The sequence below is a fragment of the Typopeltis vanoorti genome, chromosome 12, assembly GCF_054136105.1.
Source record: "Typopeltis vanoorti isolate ZY-2024b chromosome 12, IOZ_Tvanoo_1.0, whole genome shotgun sequence".
NCBI lineage: Eukaryota > Metazoa > Arthropoda > Arachnida > Uropygi > Thelyphonidae > Typopeltis > Typopeltis vanoorti.
In genome coordinates this window covers 58,742,084-58,767,102 of record NC_143560.1, presented here as the reverse complement: position 1 = coordinate 58,767,102, position 25,019 = coordinate 58,742,084, and the positions used below count along the sequence as shown (strand labels likewise).

At 37.2% G+C, this 25,019-nt stretch overlaps 1 protein-coding gene across 1 annotated transcript in view; it reads right to left on the bottom strand.

The window, feature by feature from the left end:
- The window catches only part of LOC150100817 (uncharacterized), a 975,156-nt gene that overhangs the window by 193,198 nt on the left and 756,939 nt on the right, over positions 1 to 25,019 (bottom strand). The window contains exon 33 of the mRNA XM_090401910.1: positions 13,952 to 14,005. Within this exon, the coding sequence (XP_090258036.1) occupies positions 13,952 to 14,005 (54 nt within the window). The remainder of the gene's footprint in view (positions 1 to 13,951; positions 14,006 to 25,019) is intronic.

The window sequence follows — 25,019 nt, the reverse complement described above, 5'->3', positions numbered from 1 at the left end:
ATGTAAACGCGATAGTGAGTGTGTGAAACAATATAATTGCAAAAGACAAAAGATCTAAAGTCCTATTTTGGCGCCCTCTAACGAAAAAAAAAAAAAAACAGCAGTTATCCAGGAGTTTTTCTTAGGATAACCGTCTCCCAAATTTTTGGCAAATTAATGCAACCATATTTGTTAAGGTTGGGAGAATTCTTCAAAGCCATTGCTGACTCAAAAAATAATCTTTCAGATCTATAACGACTCCTAAATAGCACATTCATTTTCCTCCATCTAATCCTGTGTGAAGGAGTGTCCAAAGCGTGGTCTGCCAGTCCCGACTTGCCATAGTAATAGTAGCAAATGTATCTTTCATGTTCTTCCAGGCGGATGTTCACTGATCTTCCTGTTTGCCCATAATAGGCCAAATCACAGTCACACGGAACTTCATACACTCCTGGGTGTGCTAAAGGGTGAAGTTTATCCTTAGGCGAGCGGATCAGAGTTGCCAGCTTGACATGAAGTTTGAAAGTGGTGCGAAGGCCATGTTTCAACAATACTTTGGCTATCTTCTCCGATGTACCTCTGATATAGGGAATAGAAATGGTCATGTTGTATTCTTGTGTATTAGGGGAGGGCAGAGTAATGGGCCTATGTAGTATTTTATCTATTTTGTAGGGATTGTAGCTGTTGGCTAAGAACGTATGGCGCAGGTATTGGAGTTCAGTGGTCGGAGCTGTATCGTTAGAACAAATGGCTCTGGCTCTGTGTGTAAGTGTTTTTAAAATACCGTACTGTTGGACTGGATGATGATGATGTGATTGTTTATGTAGGTATCTTCCTGTGTGTGTAGGCGCTTTCTGTAAATAGAAAAAGATAGTGCACCATCTGAAAGGCAGGTGACTAATGTGTCAAGAAATGGTAAACAGTTATTTGATTCTTTTTCTACTGTGAAGTGAATTTTGGGGTGTTGGCTGTTTAGGTAGGTGACAAAAGCATCCAAAGTGTTGAGGAGGAGTTGCCAGTAAGTAAGTAGGAGTTGCCAGTAAGTAACGATGTCTCAAAAGAAAAAAGTCCAAAAATTACTGAAAAAAGTGACATCATGGCCCAAAGAAATCATCAGGAAAATAAAACCAATTCACGTTAAACCACCCCGTATTTATGGATTACCAAAAATCCACAAAACTAATATTAACCTACGCCCCATAGTTGATAGCATAGATAGTCCCACATATAAACTGGCCCGGCATTTAGCCAAGTCGCTTGCCCCCCTTTACTGGCAACTCCTCTACTTTTGTAAAAAAATTCAATCCATTTCAAAACACTGGTTAAAAATCTAATCCTAAAAGATTCAGACATAATGGTTAGTTTCGATGTCACCTCCTTATTTACCAATGTACCACTTATAGACACTCTTGATTTAATCAAGTCTAAATTCCCCCCAGATATTTTTGAATTATTTCAATTTACCATGAATGCAGGTTACTTTACATGGGGGGGTTGGGAAATTCTACAAACAGATTAATGGTACTGCTATGGGTTCCCCCCTCTCTCCCCTGTTAGCAAATTTTTATATGGAACACTTTGAAAACAAAGTACTTACCACAGCTACATACAAGCCACAAGTGTGGTTACGCTATGTAGATGATATGTTTGCCATCTGGCCCCATGGACAAGACACTTTGGATGCTTTTGTCACCTATCTAAACAGTCAACACCCCAAAATTCACTTCACAGTAGAAAAAGAATCAAATAACTGTTTACCATTTCTTGACACATTAGTCACCTGCCTTTCAGATGGTGTACTATCTTTTTCTATTTACAGAAGCCTACACACACACACAGGAAGATACCTACATAAACAATCACATCATCATCCAGTCCAACAGTACGGTATTTTAAAAACACTTACACACAGAGCCAGAGCCATTTATTCTAACGATACAGCTCTGACCACTGAACTCCAGTACCTGCGCCATACGTTCTTAGCCAACAGCTACAATCCCTACAAAATAGATAAAATACTACATAGGCCCATTACTCTGCCTTCCCCTAATACACAAGAATACAACATGACCATTTCTATTCCCTATATCAGAGGTACATCGGAGAAGATAGCCAAAGTATTGTTGAAACATGGCCTTCGCACCACTTTCAAACTTCATGTCAAGCTGGCAACTCTGATCCGCTCGCCTAAGGATAAACTTCACCCTTTAGCACACCCAGGAGTGTATGAAGTTCCGTGTGACTGTGATTTGGCCTATTATGGGCAAACAGGAAGATCAGTTAACATCTGCCTGGAAGAACATGAAAGATACATTCGCTACTATTACTATGGCAAGTCGGGACTGGCAGACCACGCTTTGGACACTCCTTCACACAGGATTAGATGGAGGAAAATGAATGTGCTATTTAGGAGTCGTTATAGATCTGAAAGATTATTTTTTGAGTCAGCAATGGCTTTGAAGAATTCTCCCAACCTTAACAAATATGGTTGCATTAATTTGCCAAAAATTTGGGAGACGATTATCCTAAGAAAAACTCCTGGATAACTGCTGTTTTTTCTTTTTTTTTTTTTTTTTCTTCATTAGAGGGCGCCAAAATAGGACTTTAGATCTTTTGTCTTTTGCAATTATATTGTTTCACTCACTCACTGTCACGTTTACATGTGTGTTGTGCTCTGATGATGCTGAGTTGAAAATCAGCGAAATATAAGCGTTAATGAAACATCTTTGTTGTTAAAAGTATTTGTGGTGTTGTTAATACCGTGAAAAATAAGTCATGAAGCACTACAAATACTCTACTACTGGTGCAGACTGCATATAAATGACAGTGGAACTGCACGATGGACAGTGCTGCATTATGCTAATAGCTCTCATCTCTCTATGACGTGCATATGCTTGCGTGCATAGCAATATGACACTGTGGTAAACACAGTGCTGCTAGCGTCCTTGGCCCTCCTAAGTGCTACAAGATGGATTTTTATTATTTTTTATACAAAATAAGAGAATTGTATGGGATTGTTGATGATAAAATTAAATATTACAAGCAAATCTAAATAAATTGGTATTTATATATCAAGAAAAATTGGGGGTGCTGCAGTTCCGCAGTGCCTATGCACGAGCTGCCACTGATGATGATATTCATTCATTTAATTCCCACTTCATTTAGTCTCCTGACTCTAGGTATGCAGTCTAAATTAACTCCCCAAATACTCCTTTACTACTTTCCCATGCACTACCATCATCCAGCCCTTACAGTTTTTACATGCCATGGCACTGATCCAAGCATTCCAAAGCCAGCCCTGTAGTTCCACATATACCCCATCTTAACTGAAAATTGCACACATTGAACCACCTCCCAGGTCAAGACCATATGATCACTCTCGCCAACTGGTGGCAACGTGGTCATATTCATTATAGACAAATTCTCAGATGCAATTACTAGATCGAGCACTTTTGAACTCCTAGTATATTCCATCACATGCTGTCTCGGCATCACATGATGCAAGGCTAGATATGATAGCTAGAATGTCAAAAGAGAGGGCTTGGATTATGTGGAGTGCGTTTCATGACAGAAGAGAATTGTATGCAAGAGATAGGCTATATTCCAACATGGAAGGATACAGGTATCTGGAGAGAAAGTTGTTTTGTAGGCAGGTGATAGCATCAGGACATGGAAACTGGAATTTCCAGGAAAGATGGTGGTAGGAATGGCCTTGTGTAGGGATAGTCACTTGGGAGATGGAAGAATGTATGGTATATCATAGAGTAAATTGAAATCTGGGGAGAATAAAAGTAGGTATAGGAATAGTGACAATGAACTTATGCTTCCCTATACAAATGTTAGGAGAATCATGAAAAAAAAAAGGGGGGAGGGAGGAGAAGCATTGGTAACATTAACAGCTTCAACCTATCCAAAGGTTGTTGGGATCACTGTGGTTAACAGAAGAGGATTTACTGACATAAATAGAAATAGCATATTTCAGCAGGGTAAGAATAAATGGGGTGGTACAGTATTACTTCCAATACGTGATGAGTTGCATCCTCTCAAAGTGGAGAATTTGAGAGGAAAGAGTACTAATGGTTTTGAGAATGTATTATGTGAAGGAAGTGGGCAAAATGGGATATTTAGTGGGATGCTACCACAGTCCAGTGAAACACAGAGGAAAGTCAGAGATGTTTAGACAGCTAAATTTGGCACGTGCAAAACATCGATTATTATATGAGATTTCAACTCCAGCAGTATAAACTGCGAAGAGGAAACAATATAATAGTAAGGTTTGAATTTCTGGAATTCTTGAGGAAAAGTGTTTCAGGCAACATGTAGCAGAGGGAACATGAGGTTCAAGAGTTTTGTATCTGGTCCTAGCATCATAGGATCTGATGGTAACTGAAATGTCATCCTGAGCCCCCCCCCCCCACACACACAAACTAGAGAGGGAGGATAAACAGAAATGCAGAGGTATCAAGAGGAAAGGACATTCCTGCATATGTCCTTTCCCCTTGATAGTTATAGAGAGAGATTATTGAGAGATCATGTACAGCAGTAGGCAGATGAGGATAACGTTATCTCTGAGGGTCAGATTTATTATGAGGAATGCCCTTGTAATCTGCTGTGCCTTTTAATTAGAAGGCAGGTTATTATAGCAGTTTTACAAACCAGCTTGGGGCAGTGCCATGGATGAAAGATTTAGAAGGAAGAGATGTCACCAATTCATGGAAACTTGTAAAAAAATATTTGTTAGAAGCAATGGCAACATGTATCCTCAAATGAAAAGGGTAAAGCAGATGACTAATGAAATAAAAAAAGAATTACAGAGAAAGAAGCTATGGATAAAGTACAAGAACATAGGTGTGGAGAGCAGCTGCTTGAGGAATATGACTCAGGCCAGGAAGTGACTAGCATAGTAAGAAGACAAACCTGGAATACAAAAGAGATTAGCCCTGAAGCCAAGGAAAATACTAATGACTTTGTACACTTGATGTCAATAAGGTAGTGGGACTGGATAGGATTTTGCCATGTATTTTTATTATTATTATGTGACAACTCCAGGGAGTCCAAAGACTCATCGAGGGAGTGTGTGCCAACAGCATCGAACGATTGAACCACTTCCAACTACTAGCCATGCTCAACCTTGCTTAACTTTTTGCATGAGTCATTAGTAGCAGAGGCTTTACCAATCGACCAACATGCTAAGGAACTTGCAGCTCCATTGACCTGACTTTTCATCAAATATCTTGGTAAGGTATAGGTGCCCAAAGAAGTGGAAAAAGGATATGATAGCACCATTGCATAAGGGTATTGGTAGAACGGAAGTGTCTAACTATAGACCAGTTGGCATTTCTTTTGTAGTTGTTATGTTTTTGAAGAAATTAGTGAGAGATCATGTACAGCAGTAAGCAGATGAGGGTAATGTTATCTCTGAGGGTCAGTATGGATTCATTATGAGGAATTCCCTTGTAATCTACTGTGCCTTTTATAATCAACTATCAAGAGCTGTTGATGAGCTCTAGATAACAGAGAGTTGTGAGCAGAAGGTGACAAAATGGAGTACCACAGGGCTCAATACTGGAACCTCTGTTTAATATCCTTTATGCCAATGACACTGTCAGCAGCTTGCAGGAGGATATTCAGTTGTTTGCAGATGATGTAAAGCTGGAAAGGGGGTTATTAGTGCCAGCATTGATGGTTCTTTATAAGGATTTGAATAAGCTGGATAGATCAGGGAGATCTCAGTTTAATGCAAATAAATATAAATTCTTGAAATTTGGAGCCACCAATGAGAGGCTGCATTCTCTATTGGTGAAACCATATTAGATGAAATGGATGAGCAAAGAAGGGATCTTGGGGTAATGAGTGATAAAAAATTATGAGTTTAGTGGACATATTGCAAAGGTGGTGAAGGTGACCCAGAGGATTGCTGCAACATTGAGAAGGATATCAATCAACAGAGACAGAAGAGCAGTGATTCCCAGCAACTTAAATTGCTGAGTTATAGGATTGGTACTAGGGAAGGAGCCAGGACAAGGGGCCATCCCTGGAAGGTCCAAAAGGAAATAGTGAGGAAGAGGGTAAGAAGTGGCTTTTCTGCGAGGCGAGTGGCTGGACCATAAAATTGCATTGACTGATTGGTTAGTAAGAGATGAATGGTGAAAAGTTTAAGGAGTGGTATGGGTCACCTATATAAGTCCTGTGTCTTTGGAGGAGGTCCTGAACAATAATAACTACTTGTCATGTACACTGTACATCTCAACAAAACAACTTTCTGCAAAGCAGCTCTTTAGAAAGCAAATGAGGTGGATGATAATAATAATCATAATACATTGAAAACAGATATAACAGTTTTTTATGATGTAATTCCCATCCATGAAAAGTTGTCATGATATTATTTTTTTGGGCATCTCTGTGCAGTTAAACTTATTGTGGGAAGTTGTACTAACTTATCCATACAATTATCATACTTGTCCTTAAACCCATTCACCAACAAAATGCTCACAATCACTTCTGGCAACTAATTCCACTAAGAAAAGAAAGAAAAGAAAAAAAAAAAATTAGTCCTCACACCCTAGGTAACCACACACTTACACAATTTACAGTGATGACCCCCCCCATGCTCTCTCATTTTCTATCATGTGTGATTCCTATAAAACCCCCATTTAATAACTGAAATGTTTCTTTCATATCCTAAATTTTTCCACCTATCAACTTAGCCTTTGTAATCCAAAGACTTCAATCTGCCCTCATAGAAAACACATTGATATTGTATGTGGACCTGTCATAATCTTCGCAACTGCTTTCTGAATCCCCTCCACCATCTTCTCATCCCCAAGGAATCTAGATACAGCCCTATTAAAAAGATGAATAATAATCTCCCTATCCTTGCTTTCAGCAGGGGTAGGAAGGTTATTCTTCAACAAACTATACTTTTCAGCATTCAGTTAACGTGATGACCTGTTTTCACCAAATTTGCAATATACCCTCTAACTTCAATTTCCCATCTGTAATCATCCATAAATCACTGTACTCATCAATTCCTGTAGTCTAGAAAGCAACTCGTAATCTCCTCTTCTCATAGTGCATTGCTTTACACTCTGCCATATCAAACTGTTATCCTTTGCCCATACAGTCAGTTGGTTTTAACCATCTCGTAGAATGTTTATATTGTCTTCGTTAACTATCATTCCTTCCAGTTTTGCATCATCAGCAAACAGCTGGTGGATATTTCCTCTTTAATCACTTCTTATATCACTGGTGTACAATTTTTAAATAGCAGTTGTCAATATACAGAATCCTGTAGTATGCCATTAGTCACCTGTTTTATCCTGGATTCAATTCACCCATATACAACTCTTTGATATGTGTCCATCAGTCGCTCTTTTATCCATATTCCCAGTTTCATATCCAACTCCATTTGCTCCAATTTATGAAAAGTCCAGCAGTATTAATGTATAGCAGTTTCCTTTATCAAACTCAATTATCACTTTATTCTAAAAAAAAAAAAAGCAAATTACTAAGACAAGACCTACCTTTCACAGAACCATGTCCCCTCCCCCCATAGAATATCATACTGAGGCAATTGATGTGAAGTCAATCGCCTCTATATAAGTAGCTTTACTATGAAAATATTTCACATGCAGACTTTGCGTACTCTTAAACAAAGGAATAAACAAGAATATAATTTCTTGTTAAGTATAATTTATCTTCTACTACTATAGTAGTAGATGTCTATCCATTCCTTAATTCTGCCTTTTGCCAACTTTGCTGATACCTTAACCACCATTCCTAAGATACTCATTGGTATAATATACATGGCAAGAAATTATATTCTTGTTTTAATCCTTTACCAAATCAGAAACAAATTTTCCATATGAATTATCTTCATGACTAGTCTATTTGTATATAGAGGCTGTGAACTACAATCAGTTGCCTCATTATCCCATAATGTAAAGCACTTGTTTCTGGATGTTTTGAATAAAACTGACCTTTTATTTGCTTATATCATGCTTGACAAGAATATAAATTCTGGTTTTTTTCTGCTTTCTTCAAGCCCTTGCACTGTTCCAAGCTGGTTTCTCTGTTTGACATAATCACCTGCCTTGTAACTCCACATATACCCTCATAACTGAAAATTTCATTCTAAGCATTCTCCCAGCTCAAGACAACATGATAACTCTCCCCAAAATCTGAGGCAATGTCAATGGCTGAGTTACTGCCAAGTTCTCTTGTAGTCTCATGAGAGAGTATAGATGCAGTGAGTGAGAGGCAGTTGGAAAGAAGATTATTATTCTAAACGTATCAATGTATAGGTTATGCAGGAAGAAAGACGTGGAGTTTGTGGATATGTGGAGTGTATTTAATATGTGAAAGGACTTATATAAGGCAAATTAAATGCACATAAATGCATCTGGTTTGGGTTCTGAAAAAACAGTGCAGCTAAATATGGTGAGAGTGGAGGTGTACAATCAGGAAATGAGCTATTTAAGAGAAGCAGGTCCATGAGTGTGAGAATGAACAAAAAAAATGTTTAAGACAGTACTATTATTACTAATATTAGTAGCTTCCTCCTGAATAACCTACTCACTGACTCTGGAATCATGACCTTCCTTCCCAACTTCTCTAACGTACCGCATCTTTACTCTCTCATAAAAGCATCAGAGAACTTGGCAGTAACCCAGGCAGTGGCATTGCCTCACACTGGGGAGAGTGGTCATGTTATCTTGACCTGGGAGAATGACAGGGATGAAATTTTCAGTTAAGAAGGGAGTATATGTGGAGTTACTGAGAAACCAGCTTGAAGCAGTCAAATGGCATAAGAATCTAAGGAGGGTAAAAATATCAGCAGTGCAAGAGGTTTAAAGCAAATGGGATTAAACTGTATATCCATAGTGAGGAAAATAATTCAGGTAGGATTGAGGTGGATGAGCAAGACCATTAAGTGAGAATTGGTTAGGAGGAGAGTTACTTCACTTTATATGCACTAATGGCAGAAGCATTAGTATACATAGACAGGGATGGTAGAGAATTTTTGGCATTGGATAGTTCTTCTTGGCCAAAAGATATTGGCATTAGATATAGCTGACAGAACATGATATACTTAGTGGGACAGAATATGAGGAGTGTGGTATTTTCAGGGAATATGTGAAAAAAAGAATGGAGGGGTATTGCTGATGAACTTCAGCAAAGAAGTAGGAGTTCAACAGGAGTCAAACATAATGCATTTGAGACCATCTAGTGTGTGAGATAGAGGCCAACATGACAAAATATACAGCTGGCTGCTGCTATAGGCCAGGTGATGCAGAGTATGACAAGCATCAGTAAATAAGCTCAATGAATGGAAGGCAAGTAATTATTATGAGGAATTTAACTTTGGGCGCATAGACTGGAAGGAGGAAAGGTCACATTTACAGAAGAAAATACAATTTATCCAGTTACTAATGAATAATTACCTCGAGCAACATTTGATGGAAGTTATCAGTAGTTTGAGAGTGGTAGATCTAATATCTGCACCAGCAGATTTGTCAATAACCAAGGATTTGTGCCGGAGAGTGGTCAGCAAGTAGAATGCATTGCCTGACAGTGTGAAGAATGCAGATACATTGAATAAGTTTAAAGCACAGTTTGATGGGCTTCGTGTGTAAGAGTGTATACCTCCTGTGATGAGTCTTTTGACTCCATTGAGGTCTCGTATTAATAATAATAATATAGCATTTTGGTTTGCTTCCACTGGTTCATGTGTATAGGAGAAGGTAATTGAAGAGATAAATTTCTTCACATGCCATCTCTAATAAACTTCTGCTTGGTATATTATAAATTAAATTTCTTGGCATCTTTAATTAATAATTTAAAACTGGTTTGAAGATATTTAATGTAATTTTTTCATGTGTTGTGATCATGATCTCTTCAGAGCTAAACTCTCCTTTATGAGATTTCATAAGACACCTTTTTTCCAGATGGACTGCCCTGAAGAGATGAGGGTCAATTGATATTATATATATTAAATTGCATTTAATTAGAAAAAGAGCAAAGAGATGAAAATAAACAACTTCACATTTTCATTTAATTGTTGAGATCAATAGACTGTCACAGTGAGGTATACTGTGCCAGTACTTCACAATGAAGTACTTCAGTTTCATATAACCTTAATTAATATTCAGATGGGTGATTGACTTACCTGTAATCTGCTATGCCTTGCTCATAAAATGTATTATCAGGCTGGTTTTGTCTGTCTGTCAGGAGGAACAATACAAGTTTCCAGGAAGTAAAATGCTACCACCTCGACATCAGATTACAACGCACTTTGAATTGCAAAATAAAAACATTACAGCAGTTCTATGTATCACATATGAGGATTAAACCTGAATTTTTCTAGCCAATGGGCATTGCTGCTTTTAAATTTTTAGAAGTCATGGAGAATAGTTGGTGAGTGGAATGCATTGCACGTGTGTGTTGTGAATGAGATACATTGAATCAGTTTAAGGCACAGTTGGATGAGCTTTGTGTGCAATAGCGTGTACCTCCCACGATAAGTCTCTGACTCCATGGAGGTCAGATGATGATAATAATATCAACTTCAGGAGTTTGGACTGCTGATAGGAGGAGAGGTTGAAAAAATGTGGATTGCAGAGTTTGGTGGATAGGAAGAAAAGAGGTGATATGATAGAGACATTTAAGTTAATAAGGAAATTTTACTGGATTAATCCAGATGAGATTAAAAAAAGAGTAGAAGGCGAGAGGAGAAAAACCAGAGGTCATCCCTGGAAGGAATGTAGTTAAGAGGGGTATGAGGTGTAGATTTTTTATATGGAGAATGTGTTGTTCATGTAAAGAGTGGTAAGGATTTTAAGATTTGGTATGATAAACATGTTGTCAGTTGAATGAACCTTCCACAAAGAGTCTGCCGACTCCAAGGAGGGTGCAATAATAATAATTTAAAGAAAACATTTATCTTAATGTTTATAATCATTCTTTGTCTTAGGGTAACAACTAAGATTCTTCCTCATCTTCCAGCTACTTTCAACAGATGCATGGCTTGAGTACTAAATGGAATGAGAATAACACCAAGTTTTGCATGATGATAATATAAAGATCAGTCGCAAAAGTTCTATACGAAAATTTTTGAATCAGTAGAAGAGACGTTTAATGTTATCTCTGTTTTGTGTTCTAAAGAAGTGTGAAATGAAAGTAGTTTTTTTGCACTGGCACTGTTGCGTTCGCTTGGATTTATCATACATCCTAATTAAAAAAATATGGTCTGATATATATATATATCTATTTATCAAGAATATTTTATCAATATATTTATCAAGAATATTTATTAGCAGCAATGGTAAGTTGTATACCACGAGTGAACAAGAGGACACAATTTGGAGTAAAGTGGATGACAAACAATATTAAACAGGCATTGCATGCAAAAAAGAGGCTATGGAAGAGATATAAGGAGACAGGTGAAGAGAAGATGCATGAAGAATATAAGATGCAGGCCAAAAGAGTGACTAGTATGATAAGGAAGATGAAACTGGAATATGAGAGGAGATTGGCCCTAAGATCCAAAGAAAATCCTAGGGAATTTTTTTAGATATGCGGTCAGTAGGAGGAGAAATGACTGTGGAAGAATGATATTGTGGGATAAAAATGGGAATAGAGTGACTGACGCAGAGGACATAGTGGAATTGTTCAATGAACGCTTTAGTGGAGTATTTCATCCTGGAGGAGTCGGTTTTAATGCTAGAGGGATTGGACAGGTTCGAGGTTTAGAGGTACAGGAGGAGAGTGTGTTTCAAATATTGAGTACTCTGGATGTCAGTAAAGCTGTGGGACTGGATGGTATTTCACCACGAGTTTTTTTGTGCTAGGGAACTGACAGTGCCTTTGACCTGGCTTTTCATTGAAAGTCTGGCTGCAGGAAAGCCCATGGAATGGAAGGAAGGTAAGATAGTGCCATTGCATAAGGGCAGTAGCAGACTAGAAATGTCTAATTATAGGCCAGTTTGTGTGTCATCAGTAGTTAGTAAGATCTTGGAGAAAGTAGCGAAGGACCATGTACAGCATTGGGCAGATGAGGGTAATGTTACCTGTGAGAGTCAACATGGATTTGTGAAGGGGCACTCTTGTTTTAGCAATATGCTAGTCTTTTATGATAAAATTACAAGAGCATTAGATGAGGGAAAGGCATATACTGCTATTTTCTTAGAGTTAGCGAAGGCATTTGACAGGGTGCCACATGGTAAGCTGATATTTAAGTTGCAGCACATGGGTCTGGATGTCAGATTGGTCAACTGGATTCAGGATTGGCTGTCCGATAGGTAGCAGAGAGTTGTGTATGGCGGGGCAGTTTCAAGGAAGAAGGGGGTTACAAGTGGGGTACCACAGGGCTCAGTACTGGGATCCATATTGTTTAACTTTATATCAATGACATTGTCAGTGGATTGCTAGGGGATATTTAGTTGCTTGCAGATGATGCAAAGCTGGAAGGATTATTAGTAATAGTGCAGATGCGACAGCCCTGCAAGAGGATTTGAATAAGCTAGATAGATAGGCAAATGAATGGGGGATGTCGGTTTAATGCAGCAAAATGTAAGGTCTTGAGGTTTGGGAAACATCGATGGGACACTGCATACTCTATGGGAAGAGTTATACTGGAGGAAGTAGGGGAGACAAGAGCTCTGTCATTGATGATTGATAGAAACCTGAAATTTAGGGGACATACTGCAAAGGTGGTGAAGGTAACACAGAGGATTGCTGCAGTACTTAGAAGTACGCTGACCTATAGAGATAAAAGAGTTATCATTCCATTGTATAAGACCCTAATCAGACCACACTTGGACTGTTGTTCTCAGATTTGGTCCCCAGGATTTGAAGGGGATAAATTAATGGTGGAAAGGGTACAAAGACGGATAACAAAGATGGTTTCAGTATTGTACAATGATAGTTATGAGGATCGGCTGAGGGAATGTGGACTGCAGAGTTTGGGGGGGATAGAAGAAGGAGAGGTGATATGATTGAGACTTTTAAACTGTTGAGAGGTGGTTACAGGGTTGACACTGGGGAGTTTTTTCGCTTGGTTGAACAGCGGGAAGGAGTGATGACAAGAGGCCATCCCTGGAAGTTACGAAAGGAACTTGTGAGATAGTGAGGAGTGGTTTTTTTGCATGGAGGATGGTTGAACCATGGAATGCATTGCCTGATGGAGTGGTGAGAGCAAGAACAGTCAATGAGTTTAAGGAGTGGTATGATAGACTGTGTTTCTTAGGGGGACCTCACCTCGATGAGTCTTGATAGACTTTGTGTTTCTTAGGAAGGAACTCCCACGATGAGTCTTTTGACTCCATGGAGGCCTGAATAATAATAATAATAATAATAATAATAATAAATATATATATATATATATATTATCAATCAGCCCTTGACCTTAAATAGATCAGACCTGATTAATCTCTGTGTGTGACAAAAATCCTTGCATATTCTAATTTAAGGACTCAAACAAAACATGGTGTAAAGTTACAAAACAAACAAGACATGGTGTAAAGAAATAATTGGATGAAAAATGATTTTTCATCCAATTATTTCTGCATAACATATTGACATTAAATAACTGTTAACATATTGAGTTAACAGTTATTTTATGCACAGTCTAAAAATCCAATAGTTGGTGAGAAACAAAATGTAACTTAAATGTTTATCTGAAGCAGTCTGTCATAATGTCTTATATTGCTTAGACCTTTTCTATTTAGACTAAGAAGATCCAGATGCCCAGAAACTGTGTACTAAATATATCCAGAAGCTGAGGTAAGCTAAACTAAGTTGGCACATGGGTATGGGAATGAAATTTGTATTCATTAATGTTAGCAAAACAATTATCAAAAATAGTGTGGAATATTGCATCTATATAAAAATAAAATTAAAAAAACCTCATTGTTTTATTGGCAGCATTTCTCTGACTTTATTCTAGTATTATAAATAAAAGGGGTATCTATACCTGTAAATGCTGGCATTCCTGGAGGACCTGGTTGACCTACAGAACCTTTATAACCTAAATGAAAAAAAATATAAAACTGTCAATTTCATATTATTTTTAAGCCAATTAATATTTAAATAATTACAAGCAAAAATTAAAACATCAAACTTTTAATATTGATTAATCTTGTAATAAAGAGTTATTATAAACTAATCTTTACACTTTGGAATATTTGATACAAAACAAATTAAAGTTTACAAAAAATATATACTGCTCAAAAGAAAGTTCTCTAAGCTTATATTTGCAAGAGATTATGTAATTGTACTTGTAGCCACTAAGTACACACTGGTCATGTCAACACAACTGAGACTTAACATATGATCATGCATCCCGATCTGCAATAGCTGTCTAGTGACAGCATCAAAGAAAGTCTAATGTAAAACCATCATCTCCACAATGCATGGATTAAGGACAGTAACAATGATTATAATATATATTTTTTTTCCACAAGAAATCCTGAAATCACTTTAAGGAGTTCCCAACAAGCAGAAGCTATCACAGAGATGTAAATTATATCTACAATGTATATATACATAAAATTATATATTTTATATCAATTAATTATATATTAATGATATATAAAAATATATATATATATATTTTTATATGTTAATGATATATAAAAAAAAAAAAAATATATATATATATATATATATCATCATCTGACCTCCATGGAGTCAGACACTCATTGTGGAAGGTACACACTATTGCACACAATGCTCATCCAACCGTGCCTAAAACTGACCCAATGTGTCTACATTCACAACATATTCAGGCAATTCATTCCACTCACCAACCACACTCCTCACTACTCTGCTCACATCCTCCTTATACAGTTTCCAGCAATGGTCTCTTGTTCTATCCACCCTCTCCCATTCTATGAAAAGTCGCTTCCATATCAACTTGATAACAAATCCTGACTAGATTATAAGTCTCGATTATATTCTCCCCTTCTTCCTCCTATTCACAAGGCTTTGCAATTTACATTCTATCAATCTGTATTAAGTAATCCACATTCCAAAGACCACCCTTGTGAATATTCTCTAGATTCTATCCAACATATCCTCGTCACCATGAAAACCAAATGACTAAATCTGTGCCTGATAGCCCATATTAGGTCTGATCACACCTTATACAATGGCATCTTAATTTTTCTATTTGTGCATGTCAGGGTCCTCTGCATGTATGCCATTATCTGATGTGACATCTTCACAACTTGTGCAATATGGCTCCTGAATTCCAGGTCCTTGTCTACCATCACTCCTAGATCTCTCATCTCCTCTACTTCCTTTAAAGTTTCCCCACCAAGTATATACTTTATATCCCATCAGCACTTACCAAATCTCAAAAATCTTGCACTTGAGTCTGCATTATTCTCCCCAGTTTTGCATCATTAGCAAACAGCTGCATATCACTAGTTAAACCCATCCCAACATCATTAACATACAAACTGAACAACAACAGTGGCCCCAAAACTGACCCCTGTGGCACACCACTAGTGACCTTTCTCTTTTGGGATACCCCCCCCCCCATATACAACTTTCTGATACCAATCCGACAGCCACTCACTGATCATACTTAGATATCTGTTATCCAACCCCATCTACCAATCGACCAACCTTTGCCGGCAAAGGTTGGTCGATTGGTAGAGCCTCTGCTACTAATGGCTCAGTTAAGTAAGTTTGAGCACGGTTAGTAGTTGAAAGGGGACCAATCGTTCGATGCTGTTGGCACACTCTCCCTCGATGAGTCTTTGGACTCCCTGGAGGTGTCAAATAATAATAATAATAATAATCTGTTTCAATCAATTTATTTAACAGCTTGCTGTGTGGTAGTCATCAGAAGCTTTTGCAAAATCCAAGGGAGATGAATACACCATTGTATATTCATCTCCCCTGTCCAAGGAATTTGTCACCTTCTTATGGCACATGAGTTAGTAAAACATGATCTCCCTTTAAACCCATGCTGATAACCACAAAGAAAACTGCTGTTATCAATCCATTTCTGTAACTTACTTCTCAATTTCATCCAGTACCTTCACCACAACTTCAGATATACAGATTGGCCTATAATTTGAAGCTACAGCCTTATCACCACCTTTATGCAGTGGAACAGTTTTAATGTAAGACTTTTATTAACACGTTCGCTTCCAATTATGAGTATACTCGTAGTTGGTATATGAACCTCACAAGCCAACTAAGAATATACTTGTATGTTGATTACCGACCTCCTATACCAAGCACGAGTTAACCCTTAGTATAAGTACCTTAATTTGGACCCTTCGCTTGGGAATAAAGTGGAGAGCACATCTGGGGGCTTGGTAGAAGGGAAATAATTTCAGCTAAAATATAGTATATTATATATGTGCCTCAGAAGCTAACTACGAATATACTCGTATGTCGATTACCGACCTACTATGCCAAGCACCAGTAATTTGTAAATCAATAAAAATAATAAAATGAAGTCAATAAAATAAAAACCAATTTATTCAAATTACGAATGATGCACTTTAAAATAATTTTCCATGCATAATGGTGGGTTTTTCCCGGAAAACAGGACAATAATAATGTGTTTCGCATCATTGTTTGTTTCGTGTACATACTCGGCATGGCTTTGTCGGGCGATTCTTTTTTTCTGTAGGTGGTAAAATTTCCAAATAATGACGATCCTGAATCCTGCTGATATTCTGTGATGCTGTAAGCTCATCCATTCCAACAAAAACTGAGATAAATTGATCTCTAAATTTTAATGCAGTCATTGCGTTTCCAGTAATTATATTATAAAATTTATGCGCGTTTTGAATGTATATATCAAAAATGCGTATTGCCAATTTCTTTGGCCATCTAATTGTCTTTTGTAAGGCAGAATAGTAAGAAAGCATTTGATCAGAAAGATCAATGCCTGATGTACCCAAATTATAGTCCCTAACGATATTTGGTTTTAATTGAATTTTACCATTCTGATTTTTCGCTTCAACCATTTCAACTTTATGCATATTTGAAATGGAAAGAACTTCCCTCTTATCTTTCCATTTGCTGACTAAAACAGGACCTCTTCTTTCCCAGACAAATTCCCCTTTCTTTAGTTTCTTCTGTATAACATCTGGTGGATTGTTTTCCTATTATTTCTCAGCGTTCCACACACGTAAGTTTTTCTGTCAGAAAGAGATTCAGTCAGAGGTACGGAATTATAAAAATTGTCCATATGCAATACATAACCCTGGTCTAAATATTCTTCCATCAAGCGAAATACAATATCATATGCAAGATCCATTTTCGCTAAAGAGGATTCAGATTTACCTAAATCTTTAAATAAATTTAAAGATTTAGGTAAATCTGTAAATTTACCTACATTTAAATTTACAATTTATTTAAGTACATTTTTAAATAAAAATGTATAAATTTTTATTACCAATCCATTCGATTCGCATAGTTCATAGAATTTCATGCCATATTTATGTTTTTTGTTTTTTATGTACTGCCAAAATGCCAGTCTACTGCACCACAACACCATCGACATATACATAAGTTTCTGTTTGGTGTGTAGCTATTTCGCATTACACTATTAAAATGATCTAGGACTGGCCTTAGCTTGTGCAATTTATTGTTAGCTGCTTCGGAATTATCTGTGAAATGCAGATAACACAATAAAATTTGAAATCGATTTTGGCTCATTTTAGAGCGCCAAAATGGCAAATTGTAAAGCTGATTTATACTCCACTAACATTCAATAGACGGTAAATTACAAGGACCCATATGAAGTAAAAGTCCAAGAGATAATTTCATTTCAGCTATGTCTGTTGCTTTCCAGTTTGAAATTCTTTAACATTTTTTGATCTGTGCTCGCCTTTGCTCAATATTTTGTAAAGCATATAAATTGGTTTGTTCAACTAAAAGTGTGAAAAAATCTTCAGAAAAGAAAAGTTCAATCAACTTTTTCATACTGAAATTTGCAGTGTCAATTTTAAAACCCGAAGTTTCAACAAAGTCAAATTGTGGGGCTCTTGTTCTGAATTTTTCTGAATTTTCCCAATAAGTAAATGTTGATGTATTTGGCCAGAACACAAACTTCATCTTCAAAAGTTTCTTCATCATCTGAGACAAACTAGAGCCATCTATAGGATCATCTTTGGAATCGGAACCAAATAATTCATTAAATTCATCATAGCTCATATTAGCGTAAGCTTATAATTCTATCAGTAAGTTTTCTTTTACTGGTCATGGCGAAACTGAAGGTTTTTAGAGACTAGACGCAACAAACACAGTCGTCAGCACATGTAATATATAGGTGGGGGTGATACGAGATTACTCGTAGTTGGCATATGAAACAAAATTCTGTTTGATAAGCTGGCTATGAGATTACTCGTAGTGATCTTGAAGATGCAAAAGTGCTTGGTGTGCAGGAACAAACTATGCCCGAGGAGCAATGGCAGCGAACGTGTTAAACAGGCATGCCAATGCTACTGCCAATTCCCTGGAACATTCCCTTAAGACGAGTGGTGATACGTCATCAAATCCTATTGCCTTATTGACATCAAGGTTATTTATTTCCTCATATACCTCTGCTCACTCATTATTGCACCCACTATATCACTCATCATCCTCATTATTCCACCCTGACCAGGATGAAACATCCTTATAAATTCATCACTAGATATCTCAACAATGTCTTCTGCAGCAGTTACTTACCATTCTACCATTTTCATCCCTTAACATCATCTTACCATGATTATCCTGCTTTTACTTGCCACATATCTAAATAACTAATACTAACTAAAACTGCTCACACTACCACTTTTGTTTTCCTTACCGAGTCACTCTCCTGGCTTGTACTTTATATTCATGTAACTGATTATAACTATTATTCATCTTGTACTGCCTCCAAAGTACTTTCTTCTTAGATTTCATGCTTAAGCTCCTCATTCATAATTTTACACCTACCTTATTCAGCCTTTTGGAATACATTTACACATTGATGCTGTTATGTATTTCTTTATCAGTTCCCAAGGAGTATTTATTTACTTACCACTCAACTCCTGATTCCATGCTATATAGCTCCAAGCTGTCTCCTAAGCTTCTCATAATTACCAGCCTTATAATGCCACATATATCCTTTCCTCACAAAAGTCTGCATATGTCTAACCCCAACCCAAGTGATCACTTCATGATCATTCTTGCCAACTGGAGGAAAGTGTAAATCCTCACTCACAGTTACATCCTCTGATGCATGCCCTCCTTTATGTTCTACCTGAGATAGTTAGCTCTCAAGAACTTCAGAAATTCTTTTTTTCTCATTCCCAAATGATATCTTTTCATTCCAATCTATACCACCATAATTAAAATTACCAATAATAATCACCTTGCTTTGTTCACTAATCTAAATTGTATATACATTTCTTCATCATCACCTTCCTCATTTCCAGGCCTGTAGCAATATCCAGCAAAATAAGTCTTTTTGTCAACCTTCACTTTAGACCACACTGCCCCATAATCTTTGCAATAGGGTTACTACCTTATGCAGCCAGAATTTCCCTGCTATCATCAGCACTCTCCCCTTCCTTTCCTTTCTGTTGTCACGAAACATACTGTGTCCTTCCCTTTCTATTTCCTGTTAGAATATCATCTTCATGCAACCATGTTTTACTAATTCCAATAATTTTGGGATGAATAAACTCAATCAGTGAAACCATTTCATCTCCCTTATTTCGGATACTTCTGGCATTTCTAAACAAACACGGTAAATCATTCTTAGGTATATAACCAGTCCTATCCAAACCACCTTTTCTTGGTGATTTCTCCACCACAGCTACCCAATCACCTTTATCCCCACTTAACACATATATTTGTTCAGTATTGTTATGTCGTATATCTCTGATATTGATATATCGAGGCAATATATTTAACTTTATCCTTTCCTACTTCAGCTGCTATATCAAATTCTATCGCACGTACCTCTTTGTTAAGTCGGTCGTGCCATTGTTATGTGATCTTCATTAATATTAATCTTAACGTTATGTCTCGCTTCTCTCATACCTTTTCTTACATAATTTAACCTTTTAAGGGCCACCAGAAATTACCTGTTGCCTGAATTCCATGAGTTATCCTGGTCACTCAGGCAAAATTTATTTTTTATCTGCGCCAGCCTGGGCCTTAAGGTTAGAGATAAACTCAGCCTTTAGGGTAATCATAGAATATCAGGTGCCACTAATAATGTTAATTGAATTCTTAGAAACCTTGGGTTCTCTGGCTTATTTTATTTGCAGTTGTGCCCTACTATTTTCAATTGGGGTATCCCCGCACACACACACACACACACGATCACAGGTTCAATGTTTTATGAAGGGTCAGTCATCATGATCAGAAACACATGTAAGTAAGGAATCAAAATATTTATTAAACTCATTATATAATGCCATACAAGATAAAGTAGTTATCAAATCTAATTTAAGTGTCTACCATTCTTTCACTCTCTCACTCTTAAAACCATTGTGCATTGACTTCAAAATGATAGCAAATTCAATAACTCAACATATAATACATTCTTAATTACAGCTCAATTGGACATTTAGGCATTTTAGCACATAAATAATCTCTCTTGGATTAATTATGACAGAATCTCTGTCTAACTGAAAGTTCTTAAAGTTCATTTCAAAAGCATAGTCATTTACATAAATCTTAGTTCTTCACTCTTTCTTCCATTACAAATTTTAAGATGCATTCTCTTAACACTGTTAGACAATTCTCTAAAGGGGCTAGAACAAGTGAGAGTACTTATCTATTCTTTATCGGTTTTCTTCCATTCTTCCTTCTTTGTTATGACTCTGGTTGTCTCAATCTTATCGCCACGTGGGTTATACATGCTCGCCTGAGCTGGGCACTATCTCTCTACTCAGGTTTTACGTCGATGACCTTCTCGTTGACGGCCTATGGTTGATCTTGCCGAAATCTGCTGCGGTGTCATGCAGGAACTTTTTGTAGGTCAGCCCTCAAAAATGCGAGCTGAACTGCAATGAACTCTTGGAGCACACAAAGAGAAATGCAGGAACAAGAAAAAACGGGCTGATTTACTTCCGTGTCGTGGGTTTTATACACCCCCTAGAGCACCACCTTTCCGAGTTTGAATTTCTCTTATCATCTCACCCATTGGTCTCAGGCTGGGTGACTTCACTTCTTGTTTCTGGGAACGTATGCATCATGATATCTTCTCAGATGTGATGCCCGCGGGTGCTTACGCTGCTCTTATAGTATTAGGGCGATCTTTGCCCTATGTTGCTGAATAATATGCATTCTTTCATTTATAATATTTCACTAATGATTTCTCTCATATCTGCCCCTTTTTGCTGATTTACATTCATGCTAGACATATAGATATATTAATTTAAATTCACATAATTCACAGTTTATCATACAAGATGTTGTTACAAAAAAAAACATAGTTACACTGTGCTAAAAGATAAGTATGCATATATATTTTTTTGTTAATTGTAAATTGAAGTCGCCTATTTCAGATCTAACAGTATCAACTTCCTACCCATATCGCAATATACTACATCTTCATACACACAATCACTGCCCATTTCAACATCCACTCTCCCTATACCATTTCCTTTCCACCAGGGCGCCCATCCGTTTCCCTGTTCTTGCATTCCCATTCGATGTTCATTTCTCCCACTATTATTGTTTTCACTGCCACGCACTTCCGTCTCTTTAATACCATTCTAATTTTTCACTTCATCTCTTGTTTCTGATCTCTTGCACGAATCACACACTGTACTTTCATCCAGCAATACTTTCTCCAGTACACTCACTCCAAAGACATTCAAATGCAACCCATCAATCACACCTGTATAATTTCATTCTTTCCTCAAACACATGAAACTGATCATGAATAGTATGCAGCTCTGCTAGCCTACTATTCCTGATTTGTCATACCTCACCAACACACAATGCAAACTTTCTCACTATACTGTTATCTTTCACTCTTCTCAATAATCTCCTGATATTTGCCCATACATTGTCATTATCTCCACTTACATTATTTGTTCTCCAACCACCACTAATTCTCTTGCTTGTTTCCTCCTCATGTCCAACACCTGAATTATCCTACTCATTCTCTCATTAACTAATCCTCTAACTATGGAATCTCCAAATACCACTATCCAGGAATCACTCATCACCTCTATACTCTTTTTTCTTTCATTCTTTTCTTTTGCACACTTTTGTTAGTTTCCACTAAATGTCTAACATCATTCTGCACTTTCCTCATCTCATTTTTCACAGTATTTTCAATAGCTGTTTTGTCAAATCTTGAATGCCAACAATTTCAACAGTGTCACTCCTGCAGTCTCACTACCTCTTGTTCTGCTGCACTCACTTCTGTTTTCTCATTGATACTTTCTTTTGCTATCTTATCACTAACTTTTGCTTCCACATTCTTGCATTCTTTCACTCCCTCAGTTTCACTAGCTTTTGTTTCATTTCCGTTTCTTTCATTTACACCAACTTCTATATTTTCAGTCTGTTTTGCATTCATTATCTCATGGTCTAATAATAGATTGAATTCTTTTAATAAGTTATATTCTTGGTTTAATTCTTTATCCAAGTGTAAGCAAGCAAAGTTTGTGTGTGAACTATTTTCAGGACTGGGCAACTCATAGGTGGCGCCTTTGGATAAGTTATGTTAAACTTGTGCTCCTGCAATTCATTGTAATTACAAGTGTTTTTTGTGCAAAATGAGCAGTAAACAGAAAACTAATAGAAGATACTAAGGAGCTGATTATTTCAGTAAAACTTGTAAGTACCCTTAGTCCATTAAATCAGCTATTTTTTTAATTAAAAAACAGCCATGTGAAAGCGCTATGCCTACTGTGCAAAGTAAAGATGGCGGCAACAAAGGCCAACAATGAACGATTACCTCTAGTCCTGTCGCCGATCATTAACAGACCAAATGACATCATGAAGTGCCACAGCTGTGAAACCGAAGTTAAAGAAAGAAAAAAAAATCTATATTGTGTGATTTCTGTTGCAACTGGCTGCATACTTTCTGCACCAAAATAAATGAATTGGCGAAAAAGCTTTTTACTAATCTCAACCGGACCTACTTCTGTACGATGTACCTCCCCTCTGTAAAACAGCTACTAAACCTAGCTAAGAGAGTTGAAAACCTAGAACAACAGCTTAATACTATGATAGATACTTTCTCCTCCAAAATCAAAAAGTTGGAAACTAAGCTCGAGATACTCGACGACCAGTGCCTGATTGCAAATGCACCTGTACCAGTTATCCTGAACTTTCCAATGGAAAATGATGAATGATGAAATGTATGGTCTTCACTAACAGCCAAAACAGTACATCTTGATTGCATGGACCAGATAAGATGATCAAAAAATTCTTGTGGGATATTTCCCCACTCTTCTGTGAGAGCAATTGCAGTGGCCCCAGTTGAGCAGAAACGCACCTACCTAGGCAGAAAAAGGATTGGCATGTTCTTCTGGCAAGTAATGACAAATACTGATCGTCTCTTGGAGTTGTTGGAGATTGGCGACCTTGACCTTGTCTTCACCAAACATTTCCCATCTCCAAAATGCGATTCCAAAGTCACAAAATTACACTTTGAGATACACAACATTCTTGAGCAACAACTTGCTGCATTTGTCCACTTCTAATCAACCAATGACTCTCCAAGCCATGGATTACAAGACATCATATTGCTCTGCCATTTTTGACAAAATAATGTGTGGTGGGTGAGACAAGTTTACAAATGAAGTGACAATTATGCACTGTAGAGGAGCATAAGAAGCCACGCTTTTATACCCCCCCATATGCTAATATGGCTAAGACACATTTCGACAACTCTTAACATGATTTTATATGCAGTTGCGTATTCCACACTGTTGTATATCAAGAATATTTTAAATAAACGTGCTACATTTGTAAGTTATTATGTTTTACATTTGTAAATTATTTTTCTAACTTTATAATTTAGAATAAAACAAAATATCCCCTAATTGTTCTGAGCAGTATACATGGGAACCTCCAGGGAGTCAGGGACTCAGCTATCATACTTATTCTTGAATTCATCACACTGCTTGCACTCACAACATCCAATAGCAATCCATTCCAATCACACACCACCCTATGAAAGAAAAATCTAGCCCTCACCCCCTTCTTAGTGGCATTCATTCTCAGCTTCCAAGGATGCCCTCTTATCCTTCTCCCACCCTCAATAAATTGAAAAATTCCATCGACTGAAATCCTGTATGACCTTTTCAGAAGTAAGTCTCAATCATATGATGCTTCTTTCTCTGTTTGCTAGTGTCTGCAATCTACAAATTCTCAATCTGTCTTCATAATCAGTATTCCGCAATCCTGATATCATTTTCAATACTTTCCTTTTGCAATCTCTCCACTATATCAGAATCACAATGGAAACCAAGAGACCAGACCTGCAAACAATAGTCCAAGTGAGGTCTTATCGAGGCCTTATAAAGAGAAAGGACATTATCTTTACAGGTGAATGTTTGTTTCAGCATTGCAATTATCTTTTGAGTTGTATTTGCAATCTTAGCTACATGCCCCTGATCTTCAACTTCCTATCTACTAACGCTCCAAGATCCCTAGCCTCGTCAGTTTCTTCTAGCATAATCCCACCAATATAATATGACATTGGATATCTAATCATGCCGAAGTGAATGACTTTACATTTACTGACATTGAAATGACATCCATTTTCCCATGCCTACAATTCCAGCCTATTCAAATCATTCTGCAAGTACTGTCAGCAGCATTCCTGATTACCCTACTTATCTTTGCATCATCAGCAAATAGCTGTGTGTCACTTGTCACATCCTTCCCAATATCATTATTGTACAGATTGAATAACAGTGGACCAAGCACTGATCCTTGTGGTACACCACTGGTTACCTTAAATCTTGCAGATTCACATCCCCATAGATCAGTTGCTGGTGGCAATGAACTGCATTGCCAAATAAACCTAATGGCACTAACCAATTAATCAACATGGTTGACTT